Here is a 27,879-nt window from a genome sequence, read left to right as displayed (position 1 = left end):
GAGTAATTTAAAAACATAAGAGTACAGAAGTAACTTGAGCTTGTTCGATTAAGTCTACCGAATTAGATCCCACAACAGCAGACACCTCACTCAACTTAATACAACTACTCCTTAACACACCAATTTTCACACCAAGCACACTCAATTACTCATTCACTCACTCATAAAGACCCCTATCTGAAAATTATGTCAACTCTCATTAATCAGCACAATTATGTATAACCCCATTTCAACCCAATTCCATACAACCCAATCAACCCAACCCATCCCATTGCTCCAATTTCAATTCCCATTTCCCATTTGCCCAATTCGCCCGCTCGCTTTGCTAAAAACTCCCATTTTCTGCTCGCTCGCTAGGTATCAATCAGTCGAATCATTTTAGTATTCCACAGAGCATATTGAGAGCTCTCATTCCATTTGAAAACTGCGAAGAAAAAAAATAAACATGCTCATGAGCGACCAAAAGATGCCATGTGTATATGTAAATCTTCTTTTACTTTCCCTTCCTCCCGTAAATAAAAAACACTCAAGTTTCATATTTTCGTAAAAAAGTAACTTTTTGCATCTTGAGAACAATATCAGATGATTATATGCAAGGTCGAATGACAGGACAAACTTTGCTTCTGCTTCTTCGTTCATTATGCTTCGTTTTGGTGGGTTGATGATGTATGTCCGTTTCAATTATTTCCTTTCCATGTCACTAGGAACTTTGGAAGTAGATATCAAAAGGTTTGTACTTCGAAAAACGGAAAGGTCATAGACTTCCTGTATCGTTACATATCTCAAATTAGCCTGATCGTTTCCTCGTAGGCAACGGATCATCTGCATCTGGACTCCACTCCTCAGGCTGAAAGTTTGGATTGTTGTAGTGTGCCGTATTATAATGGCTGTTTTTGAATGTGCTAGTCAGAAACTGAACTGGACCTTCATGGGCCCAACCAGCTTCCCATTCATATTTGCTAGGTCGAAACGAGCCGCCTGCAGAACTGGGAGAAGGAAGTTCAGAAGGAGGGATGGAATGTGTTTGTAGAGCTGGTGGGTGCGATGGGTGCGGTGGTAAGTGGGAGTGAACTGGTATGGTAGTATTTTGCGTATACGCAGGATGGGATGCTACCATAGGTTTCGATAGTGACGAGTTCATCATAGGCTGCGCTGAATATGATGCCATGGTAGTACTTGATGGAGTGGTCGCTGACGATGCTCCGGGTGAGATAGGAGACATTGAAGAAATCGGTGAAGCCGCATATGTTCGATCAATTGGCGATGTATAATGTGTTGAAAACCCGTGATGTGACTGCTGCAATGGTAAGCCGCCCCCGAAGCCAGGCATGGTAAGCAAGCCGTGAAGATCTAGATTGAAATCCATAGGGGTACTCTGAACTGAATGCTGTTGCTGACTGAAAGCCACTCTCTGAACTTGAAGACTCGGGGTATGTATGACCTGAGGTAATGGTTGGACGGGTATTGGTGGACTGTCCTTGTACAGGATATCGTAATGACTCGGCCGGTAGAGGAGATAGATCATCGGCCCTCCTGGATTAGTTGGTACTCCATTAGCGTCCTCGGATTGTAAAATGTGCGTGTTCACCGATGTGCCTTCACTTCTGTCCAGGTACACAATCTCAACAGCGAAACCAATGGGTTTGAGCAAGACATCGATAAGAAGAACCATCCCAACGTGGTCAATCTCATTATCTACCGGTTCAAGCACATTCTTTCTGTAGCCATCCACGCCAGCCACATCCTCAATGTAACCCTGATACGTCGTTCGGTGTCCTGCCAGCCATGAACTCGCTAGCAGTCTGAGGTGGTACACGATGGTGTTTGAGATCTCGGGTGTGTTGAAGCGCTCCTCCAGCAAGGCCGACGCAGCCTGCGGCGATGTCTGAACCAGGCTCGCCAGGTCTCTTAACAGATCCGTCGTCACCTCTACCATGTCCTCGAAAATCCATGATTCGAATCCGCCGGAGACCGTCAGCAGGTTGTTCAGAGATGTCATGCGAGCCACTTCCGTTTCCAGCACGGCCTTGTCCCCGGTACGTAGCAACGTTTCGAAGTAGGAGAATCCAGCCGCTACACCATGTCAGCAATCGACTATTCAAGATACATGCAAGGCCCGACGTTGTGCAAGGCATGCATCGTGGAGCTCGTGGGGTAAGACCTACCCCGCCATCCACAGTTTCCATCTCCAAGTATCGGGCGGTAGTGCGAATATGTCTGGGGGAGGTTCTGGCGACAATTAGTCTGATGGTCTGCTTTACTCGTAATATTGACATACTGCTGTTTTCGCAACGTAGATTGGGTCAGCTCGCGCATACTCTGCTGTGATGGCCGCGCTGCTCTTCTTCTCGCCCACCAGCGGACCCTGCAGCCATATCAGTTTCGGTATGGCCCGTTAGCCTGGCGGACTTACCTCTAACGGCGGCTGGAATTCGCGAGCCAATGCCTCCTGGGCGTCCATGTCGTTCATGCCATTATCGGCCATCGTGTATCGCTGTCGCGGGTGGTTGTTGTGGTTGTGGCGGTGGTTGTTCGGGTTTGGGTTGGGATTTTGATTGTAATGCGTGGTGAAGATGGGGTCTCGAAACAACGTAGGTCCGCCGTTGTCAGTGACGCTGCTGCTGGGCTGGAAGGCTGCTGGATACTCGGCTCCCGGCGCAGACAGCCCAACCCCAACCCCATACGCGTTGAAGGAAAACGGAGTTGCTTGTGGCTGGAACATTGAGGATTTGGTGCAGGCTCGACGAACCCAAACAAACGAAAAACAATTGATTTCGGACGATGTCGACGACGAGCGACTTCGCTGGAGAAATTTACACGCGGCAGCAGAGGTTCCTGTACGAAGAGTAACCTTACAGTCCTGCGCTTCGGACGGCCCTGGCCCTCGTCTCGTTTATTCTGTGCAACGATGAAAAGCAAAACCCCGACCAACAGCAATGGCTCAATTGACGATTCGGATATCGCTGCCGGGCGATGGTCGTAGTCGTGATGCAGCAATCCACCACTGCTTGATCTGCTCCTGAGGTGTCGGTGGTCGAGACAAGAGAGAGCAGCAACACCGGAGGGCAATCTGGAGGATATTCAACGTCTCATCCACGATGCGAGGCCGGGCCCAAGCTTCACGGAATCTCGAGCTCTGCAGTCTGGAAGCGAAACGGCCAGCTCAAGGGTTGTCAGCTGTTGGGGGAGGGGCGAGACCGGCAGGTGGTGTGGTGGAAGAGTGGGAGTGGCAGAGGGCGTCGAAGAGGATGGCAGGTCTACTCGTTGAAGTCGACAAAAGAATGCTGAGAAGACAGAAGGAAGAAGGCCTGCCAGTGAGAACGGCGTTGGTGTTTGGGAGAGAATGCCCCCCTGGACTCGTGCGCTGGTGATTGCTCGTGGTCCACGGTGAGGAGACCTGGGAAAGGTGCATCGGCGAATGGCGCAAAGCGATTCAGCCAGAAAACATGCAGCGGCAGCAGGGACAAGCAAGTTGCAGCTGCAACGGCGGCACTCTTCGAAGGGTAGGTTATTGTGACTGTTATGATATCGTTCGTGGTATTGATATTACGTCGTCTGGCTTGGCTGTCTTTGGCTGTTGGTGCTGCTCGTCTGTCGTCTGCGTCGTCTAAATTAGTTGCACTTCGGATGAGGCCTGAATATGTCTCAATACCTCTCTATGAAGCTTGCTCGTGCTTGTGCGTGGTGCAATGGATGAGGAGCATATGTATGATTCAGCTCTGGCTATGGATGGACGAGTCGGCTGTTGCTTCCGGGGAATGAAGACTAATAGTTGTTGATTTTGGCAATGTATATCTCCTTTCTTGTCATTGGCAATAGGGCACTGGCAAGCTACAAGTTCAAGGAATGATAGAAGGGGTCAGAGACGAAGCAAGTGCAGCGAAGAGAGTACGCCGCTCTGTTCTTGTCGAGCTGTGTGGTCACAGCCGCTCTGCCGATATATTGCTTCTGTCATTCAGTCCTGCTCTTACTGGCAAAGGCAATATGTAATGGCGATACTCCTGCTCCAATTGACTCTGGCTGGTCCTTCGCTCTGGCAGCGAATCTGGCCGTAGATGAAATGTGGTAAGGCCCCGCCTTCGTGCTGCGTGTTGCCGTAGAGCGGAGCGGTCACTGCAAAGCAACTCTACTCGACAGAGGGCGTCCGATGGCCGTGATGTTTGCAAGTCGTTGTCACTGTCACTCGCTATCGTCAAGAGGGCGCGGCTGCTCTCCTGTGATGGCCCGTCCGAGGTAGGTGTGGGCAAGGCAAGATACAAATACCAAAAGCTTCCGAATCCAGATTCCTATACAGGGCCGTGCAACGTGCTACATTCAGTCGGCACCACAGTTCACAACACGGTACATGTTTGTTTTTGTATCCAGTACCCGAAAGTCTTGTATGTAGGTGAAGAAGTGTGCAACAACAGCAGACCCACCGAGAGACTCCCCTTTCGCAGCGAAGCGAGGATAGGCCATTTCTCTGCCCAGGTGGACGGGGACGGGGACGGGGAACGGGAAAGGAGACGACATGATGATCGTCTCAGCCTTTTGGGGCCGATGGATGGACAACCAGGGTCGAGGCGACAGATTCCGGCTCCTCCCCGCTGCAACAGGAACAGGGAAGGAGTTTTGATGGTTGTTGTAGCCGAGGATCTGAGGGGCTGGTCTGTGACGGTACCTAGGTAGGTATTTGCCTGTCTTCGTGTCTATTTCGTGACTGGACCGGTACAAAGTGACAACAAAGTAGTGATCCGACTGCATTGAAACGATACATGTACTATATATATTTTGCTCTTGATTTGAGGGTAGAGTTTGGATATCACAGCACTAGTGCTAGGAAAAGGGGTAGCGAATGTAGTTCGAGTAGCTAGGGCTGGCTTGTCATCTCTCTCGACGTCAGGAGCAGAACACGCACTGGCACACACTTCTCACAACATACCATTGCACGGCCTCATAGCATACACCTTACACAACACCAACAATTCCCCAGATTTGTCTCCTCGTCCACCGACGACGACCCAGTCATCTTCCACCATTCCCCCACACAAAACCATCCTAACTCAAGCCTCTTGCTTGTTACAGAGACTAAGCACGTACGATCAGGCACATGAGCTGCCTTTCACAGGTCCACGCTCCAGCCACCAGTTGCAATACGATGTGGAAGCCAATAGCTACGAATCCCCAGGAGTTCGCGCGCGCTTGCGGCGTTTGTGCCTTCCCCGGGTTTTCAATTCCCAGACCGTATGACAAAAAGTAAAGCGCAACACCCAAACACTGCTGCATGTCCGAGACATATCACATCGTCCCGGCGCCGTGCCATCCTCCTTCAACGCGCAGAATGAATCTGATCGTGGCCGTCCGACGTCAGCCATGATAGCCAGGACTCGGTCTGTGTTCGCTTGTTCTTGGGTTCCCCAGCCGGATCACCAAAAGAACATATGTCGTGTCCTTCTTCCCAATACTCGGACTCACACACCACGTAGTGTTCGCCCACCATGGCCCAGAACGAGGCGGCCATGCCCAATGGGACTTCCTGATGTAGATATCTAAAGTACAGTATTGCCTCCGTACGGCCAGCAGCCCTCGGAGAAGTGAACAACGGGGGGCCCATCGGCGATGAAAAGCACGACACGGGTAGCTGCACCCAATCTCAGAAAGTATCTCAGATTCTGAGAAATGTACACTTCACCAACACACGCACACAGACTTTGCAGAGTCGCAGAGCAGCAGCGAAGTCGTCTTCGCAAGACGATAGCTCGACCATGCCAGAGCCCTCGAATACCCCAGCTTCTCCCAAGCCCCCACCTAATCCGCCAAGGTCATAAACACTTCTCCGCCCCTCATTGGCGGAACCTAGAGGAACTCACCCATCATCACCGGGCAGCGTGCGTCTGTGCAGCGTGCAGCCCTCCCTCCAGAACTAAAGACGGGAGCGAGCGGGAAAGCAAGCCTCCCCGGTCCCCCATCCTCACCCACCCTTTCGTAGACTGCCGTCTCAACTACAACACCAACGAGCTGTTCATTCCACACACCCAATTCAAATCTGAGGTATCGCAGGGGGGTGGCGGAGGGCTCGAGCAAAGAGCAAGAACAATTCTCATGTGGTTTGCCCATGGCCGCTCCCGCGAACACTCCATCATGACCTCAGCAGCAGGAGAAAAGGAGCACATGCTCTACGCGAGACCGGCTGGTTACATAACTACCGGTACTTATTCGAGGGCACGTACATGGATGCACCACTTAACATTTCTTGCAATCCGGTATGATGATAGGAAAATTTCGCCAGTCTATACCTGCGTTCGGCAATGGTGGCGTCGACAAGTACAGGCTCCTGGGACGGAACGAGTACTGAGTACCTACCGCTTCAACAACTAGTCCGCCAATTGAGGGTCTACCCGTAATCGTTTATGAGGGCTGGCCTTCCGGGCAATATTAGGAGTTAGGAAACGGTATTGGGGGGTTCTTGGATGGTGCTGAGGATGATGCATGGAGCTATGCTGGTTAGGGGTATAGGCCGAGACGTATGTATAGGTTATACATTGACAGGTGTACTCGAGATGCGTGATGGATGAGTTGATTGCAGGATTGGAAGTAGAAGGTTGCATTATAGTAGTATAGTCTACCTACAATAGTCTAACTCAAGTAAGACAGCACAGGAAGATGGATTGTTTAGCTTTCCACGAATTGGCCGCTCCATCTAGTTGCGTGGAATAAGCGAGCTCTACAAATGATATTTCAAAAGCGAATCACAAATAGGCACAACTGATATGCTAGCGGAGCTCAAAATGTATTATCAAGGATGAAATAGATCCAAGAACCTCTCATTTAGCTAAGACTACTCCTTGTCAGATAGGAGGAAAACGCCTATGCTAAACACACCATAACGCCTGAGCTATTTTACGCTCTATGCTATAATGCTCGTCTCCAGTTCCACAGCCTATCCGCATCGCCTCCTGATCATGACATGTAATAATGGTGACCCGTAAGATTCACCTGTCATATCCTCATGCGTCTGGAATTTTGTGACCTGAGAGCTTTGTTGCATTCGCAGCTGCCCTCGGAGAGACGTCCCCTACCGAGTATACACGCCTCGTAATCCTGCATCCAAAAAAATAAGGCCATATCTGCGTAACGTGTCCTATCAAGGCAGATAGGCACTCTTCCCCTTCCCACCTTTCCTGAGTTTGTGGCCATTCCATACTGCTCTCGGTCCAGCACCTCCAAAAGAATTCAAAGTGTTGCCAACCTCATCCATCCCATCCGAAGGTCTGAAACCCTCGCCATCAGTAAAGACAGTGTGGTATAAGGATCCTATAGCTGAAGTCCAGGCTTGCATGGCACGAAGACGTTCTGCATCGCTGTTATCCTCGATCTCTACCGTTCCATCTTGTTGATTGATCTTTCCATTGACTTTCTTGTCGACAATCAAGAAACCTAGAATATCCTGGACTTCAGAGACAGGGATTTTAAGGGCTTTGCCAATGAAGGCGAGGTTGAAACGGGTATACGGGGCAATGAGCTTTTGGACTGCCTTGGTCCGCATGTTTCGTGTTACTTCATCTATGTTTTCGGCGATGAACGTGTCTGATAGCAAGTCCTTGTTGTTGTTCAAGACGGATTCGTACTGATGGATATCATCCCTCTGATAAGCGTCGACAAGATCTGTCATTGCGGCAATTCGAGGATCGTTTTTGTACGGCTTAGTCTCTTGTGACTCGAAGGGGTTGATGTCCGACTTCATCAGCATGGTAGTTAGCACCAGGTACTTCAACACTTGTATTCGCTGAAGGGAACCGGCTTCGTCGTAATTGCGAAATGATTCGAAGAAGTCGCTCTGTGCATCCTTCCAATTCTCCTCACTCATATGCATCTTGCCGCCGCATTCCCGAATGATACCCATAATTTTTGGATGAGGCACCGCTGACCTAACTTTGAGTGCCCGTTCGTACAACCGCTTGAGTTGCTTGTTGTTCTTGGTTTCGGCATACATCTGAATCTCGAGTGCATAGATTTCTAAAGAGTATGTGCCCTTGCTAGGATCCTCTGTACCATCCTCTTTCTCGCATGCGGCATGTAACTCTCGAATCTTCTTCGTGACACCAGCATAATCCTTGCGGTCGAGGAACAGTTTTGAAAGCTTAATGTTGGTCTTTAGCCAAAGCCTTTCGTTGTTGGTACTCTGAAATGATTGTAGTGTGTGTGAATAGAACTCCTCCATGCAGTGGCCAGCCTTTTCGTCTTCAGAGCCCTTTTCTATGTAGTCAAGAATGTTGTTGATGGACTTTTCAGAGTAGTTTCGTGTAACAGCGCTTTTCACATAAGTGAGCAATTCGGTGTAATGTTCGACGGCCTGGCAAAGTCAGACCCTCACGCCCAATAGAGACACAAAAGTCAATCGCATACCTTATCATATTGCCCGAGCTTGAACTCGAGCTTTATCGCCTGTTTGAGGCCTTTGAAGCCCCAGTCACCTTTCTCAGTCTCCAATGCTGGTACACCTAGAAACTCTTCAATGGCTGCCTCAGGGTCTGACGCCTTCATCTGCTTCGCGTTGTAATATTTGTTTTCGATATCGACATCGCCACTCTCTTCATCGTCATCCTCCTCGTACTCAAAATCGTACCTAGTAATCCATTAGACATGCGCATCTAAAGGTGGATAGTAACGTACCCCTCCTGGTCAGAATCTTGCATAAAATCCTCGTCGTCAGACATTACTGCGATTTATGACTTGAGACAGTTGAAGAGATGGGTGACTTAATCGCAGATTCGATGAGGTCAAAGATTCATATATCGCTGGGAAGAGACAAATTGTAGAAGAGTATCCTTTTGATGCGATGATGATGTTGTGCCCGAGGCTGCGTTGCCTAGCTCTAAAGCTGCTATCTATTGGTTATCTGATGGACCCATAATTGTGCAGGGATCTTTGACTGCCACAGATCTGGTGCCTTGGTATTTCACCACCTCACGCCTCGCTCTGACACTTGCACCTAATCTGAACTCGACCTCAAAACCCTTTATCATTTACCTCTGTGCCGGTGCATGCTCGATATTGAATCGGTAGAGTACTCGTATCAAAGACGGTTCTATACAAGGTTTTACCATTTGCGCATCGCGCTTCCTCAATAGCCAACCACCTTATTTACCACCGTCAAAATGGGAGGCGATCTCAACTTGAAAAAGTCATGGCACCCAGTGCTTATGAGCAATCAGCGGCGGGTGTGGGAAGAAGAAAAGAAGGCCCTTGATGAAAGGAAACGTACAGACCAGCGGATTAAGGAGCTTAAGGAGGAGCGGGCGAAGGAGGAAATCCAGAACAAACTCGAGGCAGCGGGCAGCAGAAAGCGCGTAGACCGAGTCGATTGGATGTATCAAGGACCTTCGAGTGGCCAAGCTGGTACAACTGAGGAAATGGAAGGCTATTTATTGGGAAAGCGTAGGATAGATGGGCTATTGAAAGGCACTGAGCATAAAAAGCTGGAGAAGGCCGCCTCAGAAGAGAGTTTCATGGCATTGCAACATGCAAATACCATCCGCGACACAGCATCAAAAATCCGAGAAGATCCCATGCTAGCTATCAAAAAACAAGAACAAGCAGCGTACGAAGCGATGATGAATGATCCGATCAAAAGGAGACAGATGCTTGCTTTGGCTGGGAAGGCATCGTCGACTGATGTTGCCGAGCCAGAGAAACGACGTCGGCGGCATCATCATCGCCATAGAGATACTACGGATGAGGATAGGGAATCAAGGAAAAGGCGTCGTCGCAGTGATAGTCGTGAGCATCGAGGACATAGAAGTGGATCAGATGACGAGCGAGATTCTAGACGCAGGCGTTACAGAGATTACTCGGATGATGAAAGAGACTCTAGAAGGAGAAGGCACAATGAAGATAGAAATGGGGAGAGAGACGTACGTCGACGCCGAAGTACTAGCAGAGAATCATGGCGGCATCGTAGTGTAAGCAGAGAGCCTCGACCACACCGAAGCGAGAAACGTCACAGTGTTCCAAGCAATTTTGATTCCTCAGGTAAACGTCCGTTACAACAAGTTCAAAATAGCCAAAGCAGGCAAGAGATATCGGCCGCCGAGCGACAGGCGAAACTTGATGCTATGAGAGCAGATGCGTCCGATTTAGACGCGGATCGAGAGAACAGGCTCAAAGCTTTGGCTGCAAGAGAGGCTGCTGAGCGGGAAGAAGAAGATAAGGCACGTTCAAAATCCTCAAAGTATACCGATAAAGGCAACTTTATGAAGAGCGTTCATCAGAAGGCTGGCGAGATTGGGTTAGCGGATCGTATAGGTCGCGGTCGGCAAGGCTTTTCCAAAGACGATGATTAGACGTCTTCTATTCAATAAACTAATAATTATCATCACATGGCTTTACTCATTCAATTAAACACTCGTGACCTGATCCGACTGGAACCGTCACAACCTACCACAAGCGATGACAGTTCTGCCGTTGCGTTTGTTCGACAGCTTGGGAACAAGAAAATCTGGCACTGGCTCCTAGATGATATGTTGTGTGGCTGAGACTTGATGTGAAATATATCAGAAAGTGTGGTTCCTAGAAAGTCTGATGCCATTTCACCCAACAGCTCAGCGTCGATTCGCCAACAACAAAGGAGTACCAAACCTACAGATGGTTATTTCGAAATGCCATTTCACAACAGTTTATTTCGCTATGGACCCAACCTATCGGAGTCATAAAGAAGCGCCCACGCACACCGATTTGAGTCGTCTTTGTTGTAGTTCTGTCTCTTCAGAATCTCGAGAGTGATTTCTTTCAGCACAAGCGTTATACGACAAAGCACACCGTTCAAAAACAGCATTACCGCTGATAAGGCACGCCCTTTGAACAAAACTACTCGTTGATGAAAAGTCCCAACTTTTTGCATCACAGAGATTGTCCACAACGAACTCGATTGGTTTCCTTTTCTAGTCCCACCAACTCTTGCAACATCATCCGCAAGAATACATTCCGTATTCACTATGTCTTCACTCAGCAAGAACAAGCTCAATCCTCATATTCCAACTGGTTTGCAAGAAGAAGATGACAAAGTATACGAGAAAATATTCGAATATCTTAAGGACAGTAAAGAACCAATACCAAAAGTTGTGGTTATATCGGATATTCAAAAGGATGTCGACGACCTTGTGGCATGGACTATGTTGGCAGAAATGCATCGACTCGGCGTTATCGAATTGAGGGGCTTCGTTACCAATTTCGTACATGCGAACAGACGAGTGCGAGCAGGTCGTGGTGCCTTAGACCTGTTGAATCTCAAACATATCCCTATTGCACAGGGGACGGAAGGAACAGATGATGTGAAGGACCTCACGCGTCAAATCAGGGACTATGAGTTTGATAACTGCACTTTCATGGCCGAGGAAAAGGAAGATCGGCCGGAAGCCGGCTTCGAATTACTTAAGAAGCTTTGCACTCAGGTCAAGCACGATAATGAGAAGTTGACTGTGCTAGCTATTTCCAGTCATCGAGATCTACGGCAATTTATGGAACGAGAAGGCGAACTTGTCGCAAGTGCTGTGGATAAAGTCGTTAGTCAAGGCGGATTCTACGAATTAGAAAACGACAAGGTCAGACCGAGATGTGACGGAGCGAACATCAAGTTCGACCGCGAAGCAGCGAAAAACGTTTACGCATTTTGCGTAGAACATAACATCCCATTGAGAGGGTTCACAAAAGACGCAACGTTCGTAACCCACATCCCCAGCACGTTCTGCAAGAACCTCGAAGAAGATGGCAGCGTCATCGGCAAATACATCCATTACGCACAAGTGGAAATGGATAAAGTCTTCTACGACGAATCGTTCGATCCTAAGAAGAAATTCGCGGAGTTCATGGATCCTGGGTGGATTCTCAAGAACAAGACTAGCTGGCCGAGGAAAATTGAGTATCCATATCCCCCGGTTGAGGAAGTCATCCCGTATTTTACGAAGCTCCTTGCTTATGATGCTTTGGCTGCAATAGGTGCTGGTGGCGATGCGTTCATGGACGCGCTTGGTGTGCGGTACAAGGAGAATCCTGCGGTCTTTGAGAGTGCGAGAATCACGCGCACATTCGAGTTGATCAAATGGACTGAGGAAGTTGTTGGTGAGCAAATCGATCCCAAGGATGCGAAGAAAAAGATCAAGATTACTGAGAAATTCGAAATGTATGTTGGACAATGCAATTTCGATGATCTCCCTACCGATATCGCCAACCCTGACCACGCATTCGTCAAAACCAAAGACGGTGTCGTGCATCGCTGGCAAGAAGAACACCTCGTCAACGGCAAATTTGAGATCTCAAAATGCTCTAAAATCATCAGCCACACCGACCTATCACTCGAATCCAACGGCGACATCTCATACCACTGGCAAACGAGAACACTCGAGCTAGTCAACAAATCACAAGTCATCGGCAAAGCAATCGTAGGTCCTCGAACCCATCAGAACTACCAGGCTCCTATACAGACTGGTCAAAAGAGGATTGATGGGGATAAGATGGCTATTGCTATTCGTGCTCTTACGAGGGGGTCGCTTCTTGCTACTATGCCTCGTTGATGAAACAACAACGTATTTGGGTATAAATTGTATACAACAAATATCGAAGACCGGACGGCGTTTATTGGAGTTGGCTTGAGTACTTTTGCGTATAGCTTGGGATTAGAAGAAAGTCGCGGGACATGTATATGGTGATTATATAGGGACGATTTGTTGTGTACGTCCGTTGCTTTAGTTCTCTTTTTGTAATATTAGGTTATTTAATATATCTCCTTGGAACGCTGTCATATATCTCCGTTGATTCGCATTTTTCATGGTAAACTTGGAATTCCTAAATGTATGTCCTTAAGAGAAATTACTGGTTTCAGAACATTACTACTATATTCTTTGAAACATGCTAAACAACCATGATGTTTCAAGGATGCAATACTTGTCGAACAATGGGGAGAGCATTAATCCTGAGATTCCCTGGCAGGGAGCTTTCTTGCGGCTCAGACACAACTCCCCAAGCCTTGGTCAATACCACAACGTGGGACCTTGGAGTATGAAAGACGTCAACCATGCCAAACAGACAAAAATCAATCTCAGAAATATGGTTAAGATCATAATATTAATATATACATCCCAACCCGACCAGAACCCAGGAAACGTCAGATTTTGACGACTTCCTTGCCCATCTCTATGCACACAAGAAAGAAGAACCCCGTGTCCCTATCTCCGAACACCACCCAGCTAAGTTTCAAAGCCTCCCATTTGCAATTTCAGAAACGCTTCTTAACCTCCATCCATCCTAGCAACCTCCCGCGAAACGTAAATTAAAATTTGTATATCCAAACGCCCCAAATCTCTCTCAAAGAAGCCCCCAAGAATTTGATAAATATATGTGCATGAATTTGCTAAGGTGTTGAAGTAAGCCCCCTTTTTTCTGCTCATAGCAAGAAGAAAATGATTGGTTCCTGATTAAAAAAAGTGACGTCGAGGGACAAAATCGAGAAGGTGTAAAAGCCTGACTCGGTTGTTGATTATCAAATTGTCAACGCCGGAACCGTAGAATGAGGGTATGTCCGGAAGGGTTTCAGGTGGAATGGAATAAAAATGTAGGGGTATAAGTCGTAGCCTCGAGGCTCAATGATAAGCCTGGATCTTGAGTGACCGTGAGGTTCTGTCGAACACAATATCCTCGCTGAATCAGCGCTATCCACCCAAAAAATGATAGTATGTACTTGTGCAAATCGCAAATCGTAAGTTGACGCTCGTGAAACCTCCGACTCCAAAAACGAGGTATCGAACCCCTCATACACCATTACCTGAAGGTATCAGATGGCCATTTACATGACGCAGCATTTGCTGTCGCCCTTTTCGCCCGTTCCCTTTACACTCAGAGCGACTCTTGCCGCCTCTGTAAAGGCTTCGTTAACACCTCGATTTCGCATCGCGGAGCATTCCAAATACCGCAAAGCGCCGATTCTGCGAGCAACTTCGAGACCTTGTTCGTACTTGATCATTTCCTTCTTCTCTTTCTGTCCTCCTTCCGCTGTTTCTCCTTCCTCATCTGCACTTTGTTCTCGCAAATCGCACTTCAACGCCACCAGCACAAGTTTAACCCCTTGGCAGTTTTCCGCGATTTCCCCAACCCATTTAGATTCGACGTTTTCGAGGGAGTCTTTTGAGTCGACAGAAAAGCAGAGCATGATCGCATGCGTGTCATCGTAGGAAAGGGACCGTAACCGGTCAAATTCTTCTTGCCCAGCGGTATCCCAAAGGGAGAGTTCGATGTGTACACTGTCGACAAATATATCTAAGTATCGGCCCAGTCAGCAATTGCAAGCGATTTAACACCATTTAGAGCCGTCATGCTATCTCGTAGAGCGGAGTTTGTATAGCATACCGTGAACGTAGTTTTCGAAGACAGTGGGTTCGTAAACAGTTGGGAAGTAGCTGGCCATACGTTAGCGTCGCATTTGGGAATAGTCGCCGACGCCAGAACATACCCTCTTGTGAAAACATTCAACAAACTCGTCTTTCCGCAAGCACCGTCTCCTCTATGCCATTGGGTTAGCTTTCTATTGTCTCGGCTTCCTGCGAACTGACAGGTCATGCGGTACGACTAGGCACGGCGCATTATGCTGAGGCTTGTCTGATAATCACATACAATAAAACCAGCTTCCTCTGGGTTGTCTTGTTTCCTCCAAGTCCGCACGGCATATTTGAGGTTGATTGTTGTTCTCCGGGTCCGGAGGTCGCTGATGACGATAGCGTAAAGTTCTAGGGGGAAATGAGGGACGGTGTTGCGACTTGAAGGAGATAGGGTTCGTAAGTGAAGGAGGCTGTCTGCGTCGGATGGATAGGAGAAATAGAAATTGTATGTTATTCACGATGGAGCAACCAAGTAAACACGGGAGAAGGTGGAAGGGCGGAGGTTATAGCGTTGATGGAGAGTTAGTGTTAGATGCACCCAAGGAGCCGAAATGAGGTTCGATATCGGCACGTGTGCCAAGGGTTTCCTCACTGCAATTGGCATCTCAATCAGAAGTGACCAATCTTCCCTTTCTAAGCTTCTCAATCTTTTTCTTTAACACATCATACGTCGACGCAAACAGGCCACCTTTCTACTTTACTTTTTTGCAAAAACCTGGGGGTCCGAGGGACAATGGTGGCAAAGAGGGTGTGGTGCTCGGAGACGACATCACTTCACAGCCCTCCTTCTAACTTCAAGAATGGGATACCATTCGAGCACCAGGGACCTTGCTTGACAGGTCTTATTCCTTGGATGGAGCTCTGTGACCTGCACCTGCATTGCAGCGGATGATCGCCCGACCATCCCACAGCTAGCCAACCAAAATATCACCCTCGAATCATGGAGGCTGTCAATCATTTTGCGACTGCGACTTCACACAATTCGTAAGGGGCTCAGGATCTGAAGTTTGTAATTTTCAAATCTTTCGCGATGTCTTTAGCCATGGAATTGGTGTACGGAGTGCAGTGTCTAGACAAATCCGTGGCAGTGCACCACCATCTGACTAGGTACATACCCAGATTGCTTCACGTCTCCAGCGGTTAGCAACTCCAAGAGAAGACTACTCAAAACTACCTGGCTACTTCACGGATGTGCAAGAATACCACATTTTCCAATATGGTGGTGTCTATCGTGGCTTGCAATTGTGCGTAAGTGGCGGCCAGAATTAACTAGAACTTTCGGCTATTTAAATCAAGTAAACCCAAATTCCTACTGACAGGTGTCACTTATATACAGAGGTACATGTTTTCGTTGGACTGTTACCTTGATTCTAGCCCCTTAGGAATACAGCAATACCTTGGCGTATGATGTGGTCTTCACGTCTTTCACCAAGTTGTAACAAGGGAACAGATTATCGACTGTCATTGTCGGCACAATTTCAGTGAAACACTTTCACCGCGAAATCAGCTCGAGTGTTCTAATAAGGCTTGGCTAAACATGACTATAAATAGCAGCTAAGAGTAAAATTGCTGCTCGTGTTGTGTCGATTGAACAAGCTAGAGTAGCAGTAAGATGGCATTCCGCAAGATCTAAAAACGTCGCCATTGCATCGACAGACTCGGACAGAGTCACGTTTGGTTTGCTTTCAGGGCACATTGACACTTCGAAACGACTTGTCTTCGATGTCGATAACCTCAACTTATGTCACTTATGTCATCTCACTAGAGCGGACGTATTTGATCACTTCGATTGTCTACTCGCTCGTGGCTATTGATTTGCCTATCTCTGAAGCCCATGGCGGCCACGTTTATGATTCACGCTCATCAAGCTATTATTCCAGCGCCAGCCGAAGCTAGACCATCATCAGTGTAAGTAAACTCTCATTTCTCTCCTCTCTTCATTAAACCCTCATCAAATAGCCTTCAAGCGTTTATGTTCAAGAACTGAAGTTCATCACAGGAATACATTCCAGTTACAGGGCACATATGTTGAACTGCGAAACTGCTCAATCACTCACGAGATTCGTGCCACTTACAAAGTAGCATGCTAACAAATCCTCGATGTTCCAGTAGCTATTAAAGCAATGATTTCTTGGCACTAGCGATAATTCTCTGTATCACTTCGCAAAGCTTCGGACTTGTTTAAAGAGCAAGGTGGTTAATTTGCCACTTAGTACAACATTATCACCAACCTTTGTCGTACGACACACTCGCAATCCGAGCCGTCAAACATTGTGCATATCACACCGCGTCACTTCAAATGAGCCTCGCTCCTTTTGTGAATTCGAAATCTACGGCAATGACCTTCCCCGCTGGAGTATCTGTTGTGCTCGGTCTTGTTAGACAGATCAGCTGCATCAGCTATTCGGTTGGTTGGTCAAGAAGTCAGTCAGTCAATCGAGCAATTTGGAGTCGGACGTAAGGTACCAGAGACTCTGTTAGTAAATGGGTATTTGGTATTTCGTTGTTAAGACGTCTGAGAAGATGTCGTGCTCACGACGGGAGGTGGTCCATTGCTCCTTCCACATTTTCCTCCGGAATTTATCAGGAAGAAAAGAGTCTAATCACCTTCTTTTCTTTTTCATAACACGAAATCTTCAAGTACACCATTCAAGATGTTTTCCGCTACCATTGTATTGGTCTTGACCCTGTTCTTAAGCTCAGGAAATTGTGCTCCAAGCCAACAATCGTGCACAGTCAACTCTCTTTCAGCGTTCGAAACAGCAAACGGGCCAGTTGAAGTTGATACCAATCCACTGCACGCATTCGAAAGCCCTAAGATCCCCGCAATCAATAGTACCACGTCTGAATATTGGTATTTTGATTCTGTTTCAACCGATGGTACAGCTGGAGCTGCAATCACATTTTTCAGGGATCCTGTACTCGCGTACCTTGGTCAAGGAAATCTACGTGTCATGACTGAAGCTGTTTGGAGCAATGGTACACGTTTCAGTGACACGGTGTTCGTCGAAGATTCCTGCATTACTGTGTGTGGCGGGGAGACAACAGGTGTTTGGAGTTCGCCAAGTAAGAATACCGATTTCACTTTCAAGATTTCGAAAGACTCGAAAACTGTCGATATCGCCGTCTCAAGCCCCCTTGTGACTGGCACGTTCCGTTTAACGTCAAATACACCAGCTCGGTATCCACACGGAGAAACCTTTCCTTCTCGAGATGCATCTGTGGCTTTGGCACCGGAATTTTGGTGGAACGAACCAATTCCTTCCGGCACGGCTCACGTTTCCTTGAGGCTGGGCGATACGCCTTTCGAAATCGAGAGTGGCGTTGGTGGACACGAGAGAAATTATGGCTCTGGTGATTATGTGGTGTTGGCAAAGAGCTGGTCGTGGATGAGATTTGCGGCTGGTCCTTATACGTGAGTTCATCTCTTCCACAACATGAGAGCAATGTATGAGACTACATGCCTTACCTTCTGATAACAGTCCAGCCTCAAAATTGACCTTGAATCACACTGTGCTGCGGCATCATGCAATCTACTGACAATCTGCTCATAGAATGGTTCTATGGTCATGGACTTCTGCAATTGACGGTCTTTACTACCCTTCAGCTTTCCTCGCCAAAAACGACAAAGTAATATTCACAGCGACCCATAGCGTCGAACATCCTACTGAGAAGTTCGTCGTGCTTCGAGAAGTATTGGGACCACCAGGTGTTCACGGCACCTTCGGAAACGATAGCCCAGGTTGGGATGTATTTCTTGTGGACCCGAAATCACTTACGCAGTATTACTTCTCCGAACAGCACAAGAATATTATGTTTGAAGCTCCTCATGGTCAGCCAGATGAGTATACTCGATTTGTTGGGACTGTTACGTTTACGGCTCCAGACCAGACGTTTATGAAGGGTGTTTCTATTGGAGAGCAGAGCTTTATTCGTCCTACTAAGTGAGAAGCTCGTGTTGAAGAGCCTTGCCTGTGTTTTTGCAGTATCGGAGACTTGCGCATGTTTTAAGATGATATATGCCTTGTCGGTTGCTACGAGTTGTTCTGGCCCTCTAGTATCACATTTGCTTTCAAGTACAGTGTCGTTTACGCCTAATTAGACACGTAATTAAAACTAAATTTAGAACACTTTAAGTGTTGCCACCTTGTTAAACCGACTTGCCCACCCTTCTGATCGGTTAATATGACATTAAATGTTAAGACAATGAGGACATGTACTAAAATCTTGACTGTTCTCAACTCGACATATTAACTAACGATGGAAGAATATGCGAAATGCTTCATAAGAAAAGACAGAATTAACTATCCTAACAAAGTTTATTGCCTATTCTCGCGGAGGACAAAATAAGTAGTTGTCACCTACCCGCAAATCTTAGACTAAATAACAAGTTGACTTCAAATAAACCTTTAAAAGTCTTATTATTTACTAAAAACAATTGACAGAATAGTTATAACGTCTCAATTTGATCCACTAAATATACGATATTTCGTCAACTTATTAGTCGAAGAAATACACTATTTCGACTGCTACTTATTTTGTCCTCCGCGAGCTATCCAATCAATTCACATCTCACATCTCCAAGTTCCTCCACCCCTCGCGACCCCTTATAACCCCCTATCATACCCTTTATCACCGTCGCTCCTAAAAATCGCCACCGAGTTCGGAAACACATTCTCGTTCCCCTTGCCCTCAGCAATCGCTTCGCCGTCAATATTAATCATCTCCTTGACGCCGATAGTGTTTAGGTTATACACATTGACGTTCTGGATGCGAGCTTCGAGGCTGAAGATTCGCGTTTGGCATTTTGGGGAGGAGGGGTTTTTGGAACAGTCTGAAGGTGTGTTAGTGGAGAGTATTAAAGGGGGTAAGCGAAGTGGAGATCAAGTACCGGTGGAGCAGTTACTGAAGAAACTGTACAACCCAGCGCCGTAAACTAACAGATCACGAGAATTCAAAACGCGAAGACCCCATCCACCACGACAATTTCCATCATCCACCTCGCAAGCTCTCGGGAAAATCGGATCGTTCCACCCCTCCACCGGCTCAAAAGGCTTCGTAGCAGGTGGATTAGGTTGATAATACGCCGTCTCCGTCTGTAGTTGCCCAGCGAATACATTCTTCGTATTAGCGAACTGGTATTGGTACATAGCATGATGTTCCGACGCGGTTCCCACAAGGAAAATATTCCCATCCCTGGACTCCGAGTAGAAGCCTCGTCCGCCGTAGATGGTGGTTTGTCGGAGCTCAGGATCGTCGATATCGTGGTCTGCGACCCAGAGCCAGACGTTCTCGAGGTAGAGACCCGATGCTGAGGGGGAGAGGTAGACGCTTGCGAACGCGGCGATGCAGATGAGGTTGATGGATATGGTGTTTGGACTTGCGGGACAGTCGGCGTAGCTTAGTTGAGAGCCTTTGAAGCCGCCGATGCGTGTGTGGACGTCCCAGATTCCGGAGGGGGTGTGTCCTGGGGTTGCGAGGTTCCATTCTATAAGGATGGCTCCGGATGTTGCGCCTTGGGTTGAGAGGATTAGGTCGGAGAGTTCGACGATACCTGCTTCGCCTGGATTACCGACGCGGAGGACAGCTTTGGGCGAGGTGGGCTGGGAGAAGTAGGCGCCGTATCCTAGGATGACGGGATATGTTTCTCCTACTATTTTTGAGTTGGGTGGGATGTAGATGGTTGAAGTTACTTTGTAGGTTCCGGCGTCGATATAGACGATTTGGTCGTTTTCGGCAGCACTTTGGATGACTCGGGCTAAGGCGAGGGTGTCGTCTGTTTCGCCGTCTCCTTTGGCACCTGCGTCTCGGACACTGACGAATCTGTCGAGTGGAATTCTTTCGTATTGTGGCTTTGATCGGGTGTAGAATCTTCCTCTTCTTGTGAGAGATTCTGGTCGATAGAAAGGTTCAGATGGTTGTTGTAAGTTTCTAGGAGCGGTATCAAGAGTATATTGGTGACCTTGAGCCCACGCTTGAACCTTCTTGTAACCAGGTGTGCCATTTAGAAGTGTTCCACTTTCTCCTTGGACCGCAACGTCGACTTGGTGCAGTCGAATGTTTTCAAGAACTAGGTTTCCAGCAGTTTTCGGCGACGAGTCTAAAGAGTGAGCAGTGATTATACCAACTTTTGTCCTTGAAATTATACTGTCGATGAATGTTACGGAGCCGACAGTTTGTTTCTGGGAACCCCCGCTTGACATATTGAGTCCTGTTGTACAGTTCTCGATCTCAATGCCCATAAAAGTCCAACCCCAGTTCCAAAATTGATTGATAGCGGTGACTGAATTAGAGAGCTTGATGTTCCGCATTGTAAATTGTTGGTTTCCAAGAGACATGCCGTAGTTTCCACCGTAAAACTCTAGGTCACTCATGAAGCCGCCGGAACCTGAATCATTAGCAGGTGTGACAGAGAAAATAATCATCACCGAAATGCTGACATACCGTCTTCGATAAATATGCCTTGGTGTTGGGTACCCGGGGCATCACTCAATTGGAAGACACAATTTTGTAGACTGGTCGCTTGTGCCGTGGGCCAATGAATTCCGGTAACAGAGCTTTCCGCTGACACGTTTCTGGTATCAAAAACAAAATTTCGAACCTGACGATAGAACAGATTGGTGGATCCGAATCCTAGTTTACCGCCTGCGGCATAACGGTTTCCGTCGATCAAGCCAAATCCTTTAAAGTCTGAAGTGGCATGAAGAATTGTGAGGTTGTTCGGATTGCCGATAAGCTGTGTGTAGTAATAATCAATGATGGAAGACGAGATTTTGTAGGTGCCAGCCGGAAAGTAAACTACGGCTGGTGTGATCGTGGTTGAATTGCACTTTCCAGGCTCACACCTTCCGCCGTTTTTAATTGCATTATTGATAGCGGTAGTATCATCAGCTTTTCCATCACCTAAAGAGATTAGCATAGCTTTTCAAAACACACACTTTGAAATTACCTTTTGCTCCAAAATCTTTCACATTCCGATAAACCTGGTATTCGCTTGGCTTTGAGTTGAAAGCAGCTACCCCCTGGTGCTTGATATGCTCAAACCAATAGGGTAGTGTAGGGGGCGAATTGTCTGGGTCATCTTCTGGCGACCCATCTGGTGGATCGGAGTGGCCAGATTCTTGGGAGACTTGAAGAACCTGCTGATGTGAGGAAGTATCATGGGCACCTTGAGCCTGACTGCTAGGCCCGTTATAATGAACGGCAGAAGACAACTCGCTTGTCATCAACTCTACAACAGAGTCTACCCATGGTATCTTCAAGGAGGTAGCGACTGTATTAGTTACCCCTAAAAGAAGAAGTTGCTTAGCACGGAAGTGCATTTTTGCAACAAACTGTGTATGCTCTGAATCTCGTCGAGAAGAAAGATGTGGATGGAGACAATGAGTTGACTTGAATCTGTTGCAAGATTTTAAGTTCATCAAAAAGAGGATAACATCACCATTACCAAATATCCTCCACGCTATTGGTACCTGGCCGCAGCAACGTAAATTTGGTGTTGTACCAATGTCACACGGCGCGAGCCGATGTTTAGGTAGGACAAATATTAGGTTGTGCCTGTTCAAAAGTTGCATCGTACTACATCTGTCAAGAAATTTAGTGGCTACCAGAAATGAAATGAGTCTACCCTCGGGAAGATGATGAAATGCGGCTTTCCATATGCTGATCTATTGTAAATTGCAGCAGAAATTGTGAAACACAAGAGAATAATCAACGGGAACGCGTAACCTGACTTTGAGCTGAACCTCACAAGTATGAACTGATAGGCCGTAATGTCGCAAGGGAAATTTGCTGGCCCAGTCGGAATGCCTTTACGAGCACGAGATTTCGTCACCACGTAGCTGGAGTCGAAAATGTACCAACAGACCAACGTGTAGATCATTCAGCCGCAGCTTGAATGCTTCCTCAAAGTCGGTCTTAATTGCTGGAGAAGAACAACTAAGAATTCTTGGGGACTCGTCCATTAGAAGAATGGTGACAAGCATACAATAGTATATATCTGGCAGAATAATCTTTACGAGGTAGCTTGTAGATCTCGGTAAGTAGATGATTGGCTTCAGCATCTCAACCAACCCGAGTACCCTTCCACATGTGTAAGTTGTAGCATATTGAGGCGTAATAGAGCAAGGGTTCTTCAAAAATACTGACAACGTAAGGGTCCTCCAGACCAACAAACGCAAATTTGGTCTTCTGTTCAAAGGAGATAGTGTTGAAAATCGGATAACACGAAGGCGACGCCTATGTATCTGTTAAGGAACCAAATAATGGCATAAAATGATCAACTTCCTTCAACAATGACTTATCTCGTATTACTGTTAGATAACTACCAATCCTCCCTCGGTGCTCCCTCGTGCTCGACTAGATATTTACTCCAACGTCAATTATTCGCAATCTTGGTATTATTTCGGCGTCGAAGCTCGGGTCCCAATTCCATGACCTGGATGTCATGTCAAAGAACAATTCAACCACTCTTTGGCTGAGTACCTGGGTGGTAACAAAATAGTCCATCATTCGTGCAACCCTCATTTAACGTGTTTGCCTTTAGGTTTTTCGGACCGTCCTGCTATATTTATTACTGCAAGGTATTCTAGAACTTAGGTGTCGTGCTTTATGAAACAGAGGTGGAATCGTGAGAATCCATGTCGAATTATGACGTGCTCGTAGCATTGAACTTGTGATATCACAATTTAACATTTGTTATTGTTTACTGGTAAGGGTAAAGTATACCTAGGTAGGTAGGTAGCTGTGCAATTGAGTGTTAAATGCAGGTGTCTTAGAGCTTGGTCGCGCTCAAGAGTAAAAAGTGACGCGTATGGCGCCCCACTTTTCTTAGCCTGCTACTTTTATTCCAACCCCCTACTAGGTACCCTCCTATATACATATAGCTAAGAAACGCAACCAAAGTCTTTCTAGATCTAGCTCTAACTCTCTGAAACATCTGATTTATTCACAACCTATAAGAAATCCATATTAACTCGTTCTCACCAAGCCGCGAACGTGGAGCTGGCCGCTTATTGCGCTGCTCAAAAACATCAACAATGATTGCTTTACTTTGAGGTAAAGAGTCCATGTTTGAGAAGAAAGGTAGGCTGCTTGACTAACTCTAAGTGGCCATCCCCTAACCAGATTCTAAGACGTTTGGTACTATGTATCAACCTCGACCAATCACACACGCAATGATTTACGAAGCATGATACAACTGCTTAGACGGAGTGCGAAGATGCCGCAGAAAACGATCAAATCAACACCCGAGACCCGTGAAGGAGCTCATTCTGTTACATCTCTTACCAAGCAAGCTTTGGCAATGAAATGTTCGAAGAGCAAGCGCTCTGGACCAATTCATAAAATGATATGTTTACCATGAGGCCTTTCCTCCAGTACTCGAGTGTCCTTCGGCTTCCAAGCAAAGCGTTCAGAACAAGGAATACCGCCAAATGCTTGTAAAAGCTTGAATGAAAGATCACAACGTATGGAACATGAAATACGCCTAGCTAAGGCATGGCTCTGCTTGAAGCAACGTTGAACAATCCTGCTGACAATTTCCAGATGATAGAATTACCCTTTCCAAGGAGAATAGCACATTGAAGGAATGTGTCGTAATCGTAGTAATCTACAATTAATGAGCTTGACGTCCCGAAAGGAGTCCAAGAGCGAGCGACGACTGAACTTTTCCGGCAAGGCGCCTGACAGTGAAAGTCAGAGAGACGGTCAACGGCGGAACGGTTTCGCAAATGCTTTCACGAGCATATCCAAAAACTTCCCTCGGCATGCGAAATGAAATATCTAGGCGCAATATAACTAGTACGTCGAATGTCACTCCAGGTGGTGCCCTTTAGAGATTGTGCAGACCATACTCTCTTGTTTTCGATCTGCATCACCAAGATATTTGCTGGCTCATCGAGGGAAACGAGATATGTCGAACCTATCTCAGAGCAAGATATGAAAACGCCTCGTTTCTGGGCAGCTCTTTTGGTCGCTTATAATCGGCCATCACCTGATGATCGCGGCACCAATGCATCGCCATCTGTTACGACCAAGCTTGTTGATATAACATCAAATGTGTTGGTGGACTCGAAACGGCTCAAGGAAAACACATCCACATTTTGGAACCTTTGCTTATTGCAGTTCGTTTTTGTGGCAGTGGAAAAGTCTCAAACTCTATACGATTATCTGCCATGAATGTGACGATCGCGAAGTTTCGGGCAGCTGCAACAAATGTAACCTACATGATGTTACTTCCTGGGCGCATCAGTCCCAGACTCCGATACTGATAGGGACATTCTCGAAGACGCAGCCGAGCACGCCGAGACAATACCAAGTCCTGGGCAAATCGACTGTCATTGGCGCATGGGAGATGGCGTGTATCAGCGGGTTTATACCGTTCAGCATTAGGGGTGAGCACCCTATTGCACCTCTCATCTAGCCCCACACGATAAAGCTTCCCCTCAGAATCAACGGCAATACTCCATCTTGATATTTCTCTGTGCATCCATCAAGTCTTTCCAAGATCACAATATACAGCTTATGTTTTTATCCATAATTACCTGCCTTTTTGGTCTGAAGGCGCTCGAAACACCATGTTGCAATTCCACGTTGACCATACAGATCTCGTGCCTTGTTGCAGCAACTGGGACACCAACCCATCCCAGAACCAATCTGCTCACACCTATGAGCTATCAACAAGAGAAGATGCATCGGTTTACGCTCCAACATATTATATGCAGCTATATACTCTTCCTTCCAGGCGCCTCGTCCTCAATTCATATGGTTTCTATGGTGCCGAGCTTTCCAATCTATGCCGTCGCCTGGAGTGTTTAAGTCTCGGTTTGACCAAATCCAATCATTGTGCAAGAAACGGATGATAAGTTGTACATTGAAGGAATCAGATGCGGCACAACCGCCGAGGGAGGGTACTGCAGACCGATTGCCACCCTATCCTGACGGTTTGGGGAATCAGCATCTGCATGTGGTGAATGTACGACTCAACCGGTTGTGTAACGACTTGAATAGCCGGTGACCTATCCATTGGAATTCACGTAGAAGGTTTATAGAAACCCTCCCGCATCCGCCCTGCAGGTTTTGGAATTTGTCTCTCTTCATCTTCACAAACATGTCGGACTCCTCACCCCCCAGAGATGCGTATGGGAAGGAGACTGCAGTCCCAGCAACAAAAGAAACTCATTATGCTTCCGGTTCTTCAGAGGCAGAGTTGGCTGATGCAGGTGTTGTGGTCAAGTCGGCGCCACTAGGTAATAACCTTAAGTATTTAAATAAATATATGTTATACTAACAAAAGCAAAAAAGCGAGGGAATTGAAAGGGCGTCATATGCAGATGATTGCGATTGGTATGAGTGTAACTACCTCTCATGAATCGAATCGGAAAGCTGACTATCTACTTAGGTGGAGCAATTGGAGCTGGTCTTTTCATCGGATCTGGAGGCGCGCTTTCTAAGGGTGGCCCAGCCTCTCTGGTTTGTACCTCTTGTTTTGGATTAACAACCTTAAGCTAAGCGAACTTGCAGGTTCTTGGTTATATGATCGTCGGATCTATGCTCTTGTGCACTGTTCAAGCCCTAGGAGAGCTTGGCGTTCTGTTTCCAGTCAACGGAGCATTCTTTACTTACATCGTTCGTTTCGTAGACCCTTCATTGTAAGCGAGAAGTTCACTCGTTTGTGGAAGCTATACTAATTTGGAGGGTAGTGGATTTGCTGTTGGGTGGGATTATGCTATCGGTTGGTTAACGGGTAAGATATTCCGCGTGCTCTCTTATCCGCTCATTATGTCCTTGCGCTAATCCATTTTCAGTCCTGCCGTTCGAGCTCGTAGCTGCTGGTATCACGATTGAGTTCTGGAGAGACGATATTAATATTGGAGTTTGGATTACAGTCTTCCTCTTTGTTCTATGTATCATCCAAATCTGGGGCATTAGAGCTTATGGCGAAGGTTAGTAAATATTTACCTTTAGCTGAAATCATATTGTATTAACATCATTTAGTTGAGTTTATTCTTAGCATCATCAAAATCTGCGGTTGCGTTGGCTTCATCATATTCGGTACCATCGTAGCCTGTGGAGGTGTCGGTGATCAAGGTTATCTAGGAGCAAAATACTGGCACAACCCGGGAGCTTTTGCCAATGGTTTCAAAGGCTTCTGCTCGGTATTCGTCGTTGCCGCATTTGCATTTGGCGGGTATGTGCTCCCCGGGTCTTTGGCGATAGAGCATACTGACCGAGAATAGGACTGAACTAGTTGGCCTTGCTGCAGCAGAAGCAACCAACCCATTGAAGAGTATTCCTCAAGCAACAAAGCAGGTGTTTTGGAGAATTTTTTTCTTTTACATAGTCTGTTTGTTCATTCTCGGGCTGGTTGTCCCATATACCAACCCGAATCTGCTCAATTCTAGCGGCGCCAACTCAAAATACTCGCCATTCGTCATTGCTATCAGACTAGCCGGTGTCAAAGCACTTCCATCGATCTTCAATGTCATTATCACCATTTCGGTGATTAGTGTTGCCAACTCCTGTACATTCGGATCGACTAGAACCCTTCAGGCTCTTGCTGAACGTGGTATGGCACCAGCGTTGCTCGCGTATGTTGATGGTAAAGGCCGCCCGATTTGGGGTGTGGTTCTGCAACTCTTATTCGGTCTCCTCGCTTTTGTCGCAGAGAACAAACAGCAAGGTCTAGTGTTTAATTGGCTTTTGGCCCTCTCCGGTCTATCATTCTTCTTTATTTGGGCCTCCATCTGTTTGGCACACATCAGATTCCGGCACGCATGGAAGGTCCAAGGCCATGTCAAAGCCGAATTGCCCTTCGAGGCTATGTTCGGTGTTGGAGGCAGCTATTATGGCTTGGGAATGAACATTCTCTGTATGGCTGCTACGTTCTACATTGCGCTTTTCGTAAGTAATACATTCCTGGCCCGGCATGGACGACTACTAACAAACTTTAGCCAATTGGCGGAAACCTAACTGCTCGAGCTGCCGCTGAGAACTTCTTCTCCTACTACCTCGCTGCTCCGGTGATCATCGCACTATATCTAGGCTGGAAGATTTGGACAAAGGATTGGAAGTTATACATCAAGGGCGTTGATATGGATATCACTTCTGGTAGAAGATCGTTGACTCTTGATCCTGACGATATGCCACCACCTAAGACGTGGGCAAATATGCCAATGAGGTTTGTTAGAGCTTTATTTTAGGTCGATTTTTTTGTTGGGGAGGATATTATGATATGTGATTTGATTTTGGACAAATGTGCGATAGATAATTGGTTCTATTTTAGTTCAGAACTTGGCCCTAGAGCTACGAGTGTGGGTCTACGTGACGGTAGCTATGCTTTATTTGTTAATCACAGTTTGTGCATTCTCTAAACACCTTATTCCGCTCTTTTAGTATGATAATATTATTCTGCGCGCCTGCCAATTTATCGTCGATGATCATCATCTGACAGAAATAGCGAATATCAAAAATT

At 46.9% G+C, this 27,879-nt stretch overlaps 8 protein-coding genes across 8 annotated transcripts; 4 read left to right on the top strand and 4 right to left on the bottom strand.

Moving 5' to 3' along the window:
• Window positions 1–787: 787 nt before the first annotated feature.
• Window positions 788–2,722, bottom strand: GLAREA_11769 (Cysteine proteinase; the record flags this gene model as incomplete). The annotated part of the gene is made up of 4 exons (XM_008089912.1): window positions 788–2,073; window positions 2,166–2,229; window positions 2,279–2,365; window positions 2,414–2,722. 4 exons carry the CDS (start codon window positions 2,720–2,722, stop codon window positions 788–790), a joined length of 1,746 nt encoding a protein of 581 aa, XP_008088103.1.
• A 4,401-nt stretch (window positions 2,723–7,123) lies between these two features.
• On the bottom strand, window positions 7,124–8,696 carry GLAREA_11768 (Winged helix DNA-binding protein; the record flags this gene model as incomplete). Its single annotated transcript, XM_008089911.1, has 3 exons — window positions 7,124–8,332; window positions 8,386–8,605; window positions 8,653–8,696. 3 exons carry the CDS (start codon window positions 8,694–8,696, stop codon window positions 7,124–7,126), a joined length of 1,473 nt encoding a protein of 490 aa, XP_008088102.1.
• A 441-nt stretch (window positions 8,697–9,137) lies between these two features.
• Window positions 9,138–10,322, top strand: GLAREA_11767 (uncharacterized protein; the record flags this gene model as incomplete). Its single annotated transcript, XM_008089910.1, has 1 exon — window positions 9,138–10,322. One exon carries the CDS (start codon window positions 9,138–9,140, stop codon window positions 10,320–10,322), a length of 1,185 nt encoding a protein of 394 aa, XP_008088101.1.
• Window positions 10,323–10,973: 651 nt separating this feature from the next.
• GLAREA_11766 (Nucleoside hydrolase) lies at window positions 10,974–12,548 on the top strand (the record flags this gene model as incomplete). The annotated part of the gene is made up of 1 exon (XM_008089909.1): window positions 10,974–12,548. One exon carries the CDS (start codon window positions 10,974–10,976, stop codon window positions 12,546–12,548), a length of 1,575 nt encoding a protein of 524 aa, XP_008088100.1.
• Window positions 12,549–13,816: 1,268 nt separating this feature from the next.
• GLAREA_11765 (P-loop containing nucleoside triphosphate hydrolase) lies at window positions 13,817–14,693 on the bottom strand (the record flags this gene model as incomplete). The annotated part of the gene is made up of 4 exons (XM_008089908.1): window positions 13,817–14,286; window positions 14,377–14,426; window positions 14,480–14,530; window positions 14,641–14,693. 4 exons carry the CDS (start codon window positions 14,691–14,693, stop codon window positions 13,817–13,819), a joined length of 624 nt encoding a protein of 207 aa, XP_008088099.1.
• Window positions 14,694–17,059: 2,366 nt separating this feature from the next.
• On the top strand, window positions 17,060–18,353 carry GLAREA_11764 (uncharacterized protein; the record flags this gene model as incomplete). The annotated part of the gene is made up of 2 exons (XM_008089907.1): window positions 17,060–17,820; window positions 17,960–18,353. The coding sequence occupies 2 exons, from the start codon at window positions 17,060–17,062 to the stop codon at window positions 18,351–18,353; spliced, it is 1,155 nt and encodes a 384-aa protein (XP_008088098.1).
• Window positions 18,354–19,012: 659 nt separating this feature from the next.
• Window positions 19,013–21,727, bottom strand: GLAREA_11763 (Pectin lyase-like protein; the record flags this gene model as incomplete). The annotated part of the gene is made up of 4 exons (XM_008089906.1): window positions 19,013–19,239; window positions 19,297–20,793; window positions 20,850–21,308; window positions 21,355–21,727. 4 exons carry the CDS (start codon window positions 21,725–21,727, stop codon window positions 19,013–19,015), a joined length of 2,556 nt encoding a protein of 851 aa, XP_008088097.1.
• Window positions 21,728–25,515: 3,788 nt separating this feature from the next.
• Window positions 25,516–27,607, top strand: GLAREA_11762 (amino acid permease; the record flags this gene model as incomplete). Its single annotated transcript, XM_008089905.1, has 9 exons — window positions 25,516–25,654; window positions 25,710–25,751; window positions 25,807–25,877; window positions 25,929–26,056; window positions 26,108–26,151; window positions 26,213–26,350; window positions 26,403–26,595; window positions 26,645–27,308; window positions 27,359–27,607. 9 exons carry the CDS (start codon window positions 25,516–25,518, stop codon window positions 27,605–27,607), a joined length of 1,668 nt encoding a protein of 555 aa, XP_008088096.1.
• Window positions 27,608–27,879: the final 272 nt, after the last annotated feature.

This window comes from Glarea lozoyensis, assembly GCF_000409485.1.
Source record: "Glarea lozoyensis ATCC 20868 chromosome Unknown GLAREA8, whole genome shotgun sequence".
Classification (NCBI taxonomy): Eukaryota; Fungi; Ascomycota; class Leotiomycetes; order Helotiales; family Helotiaceae; genus Glarea; species Glarea lozoyensis.
This window is presented reverse-complemented; position numbering and strand designations above follow the sequence as displayed.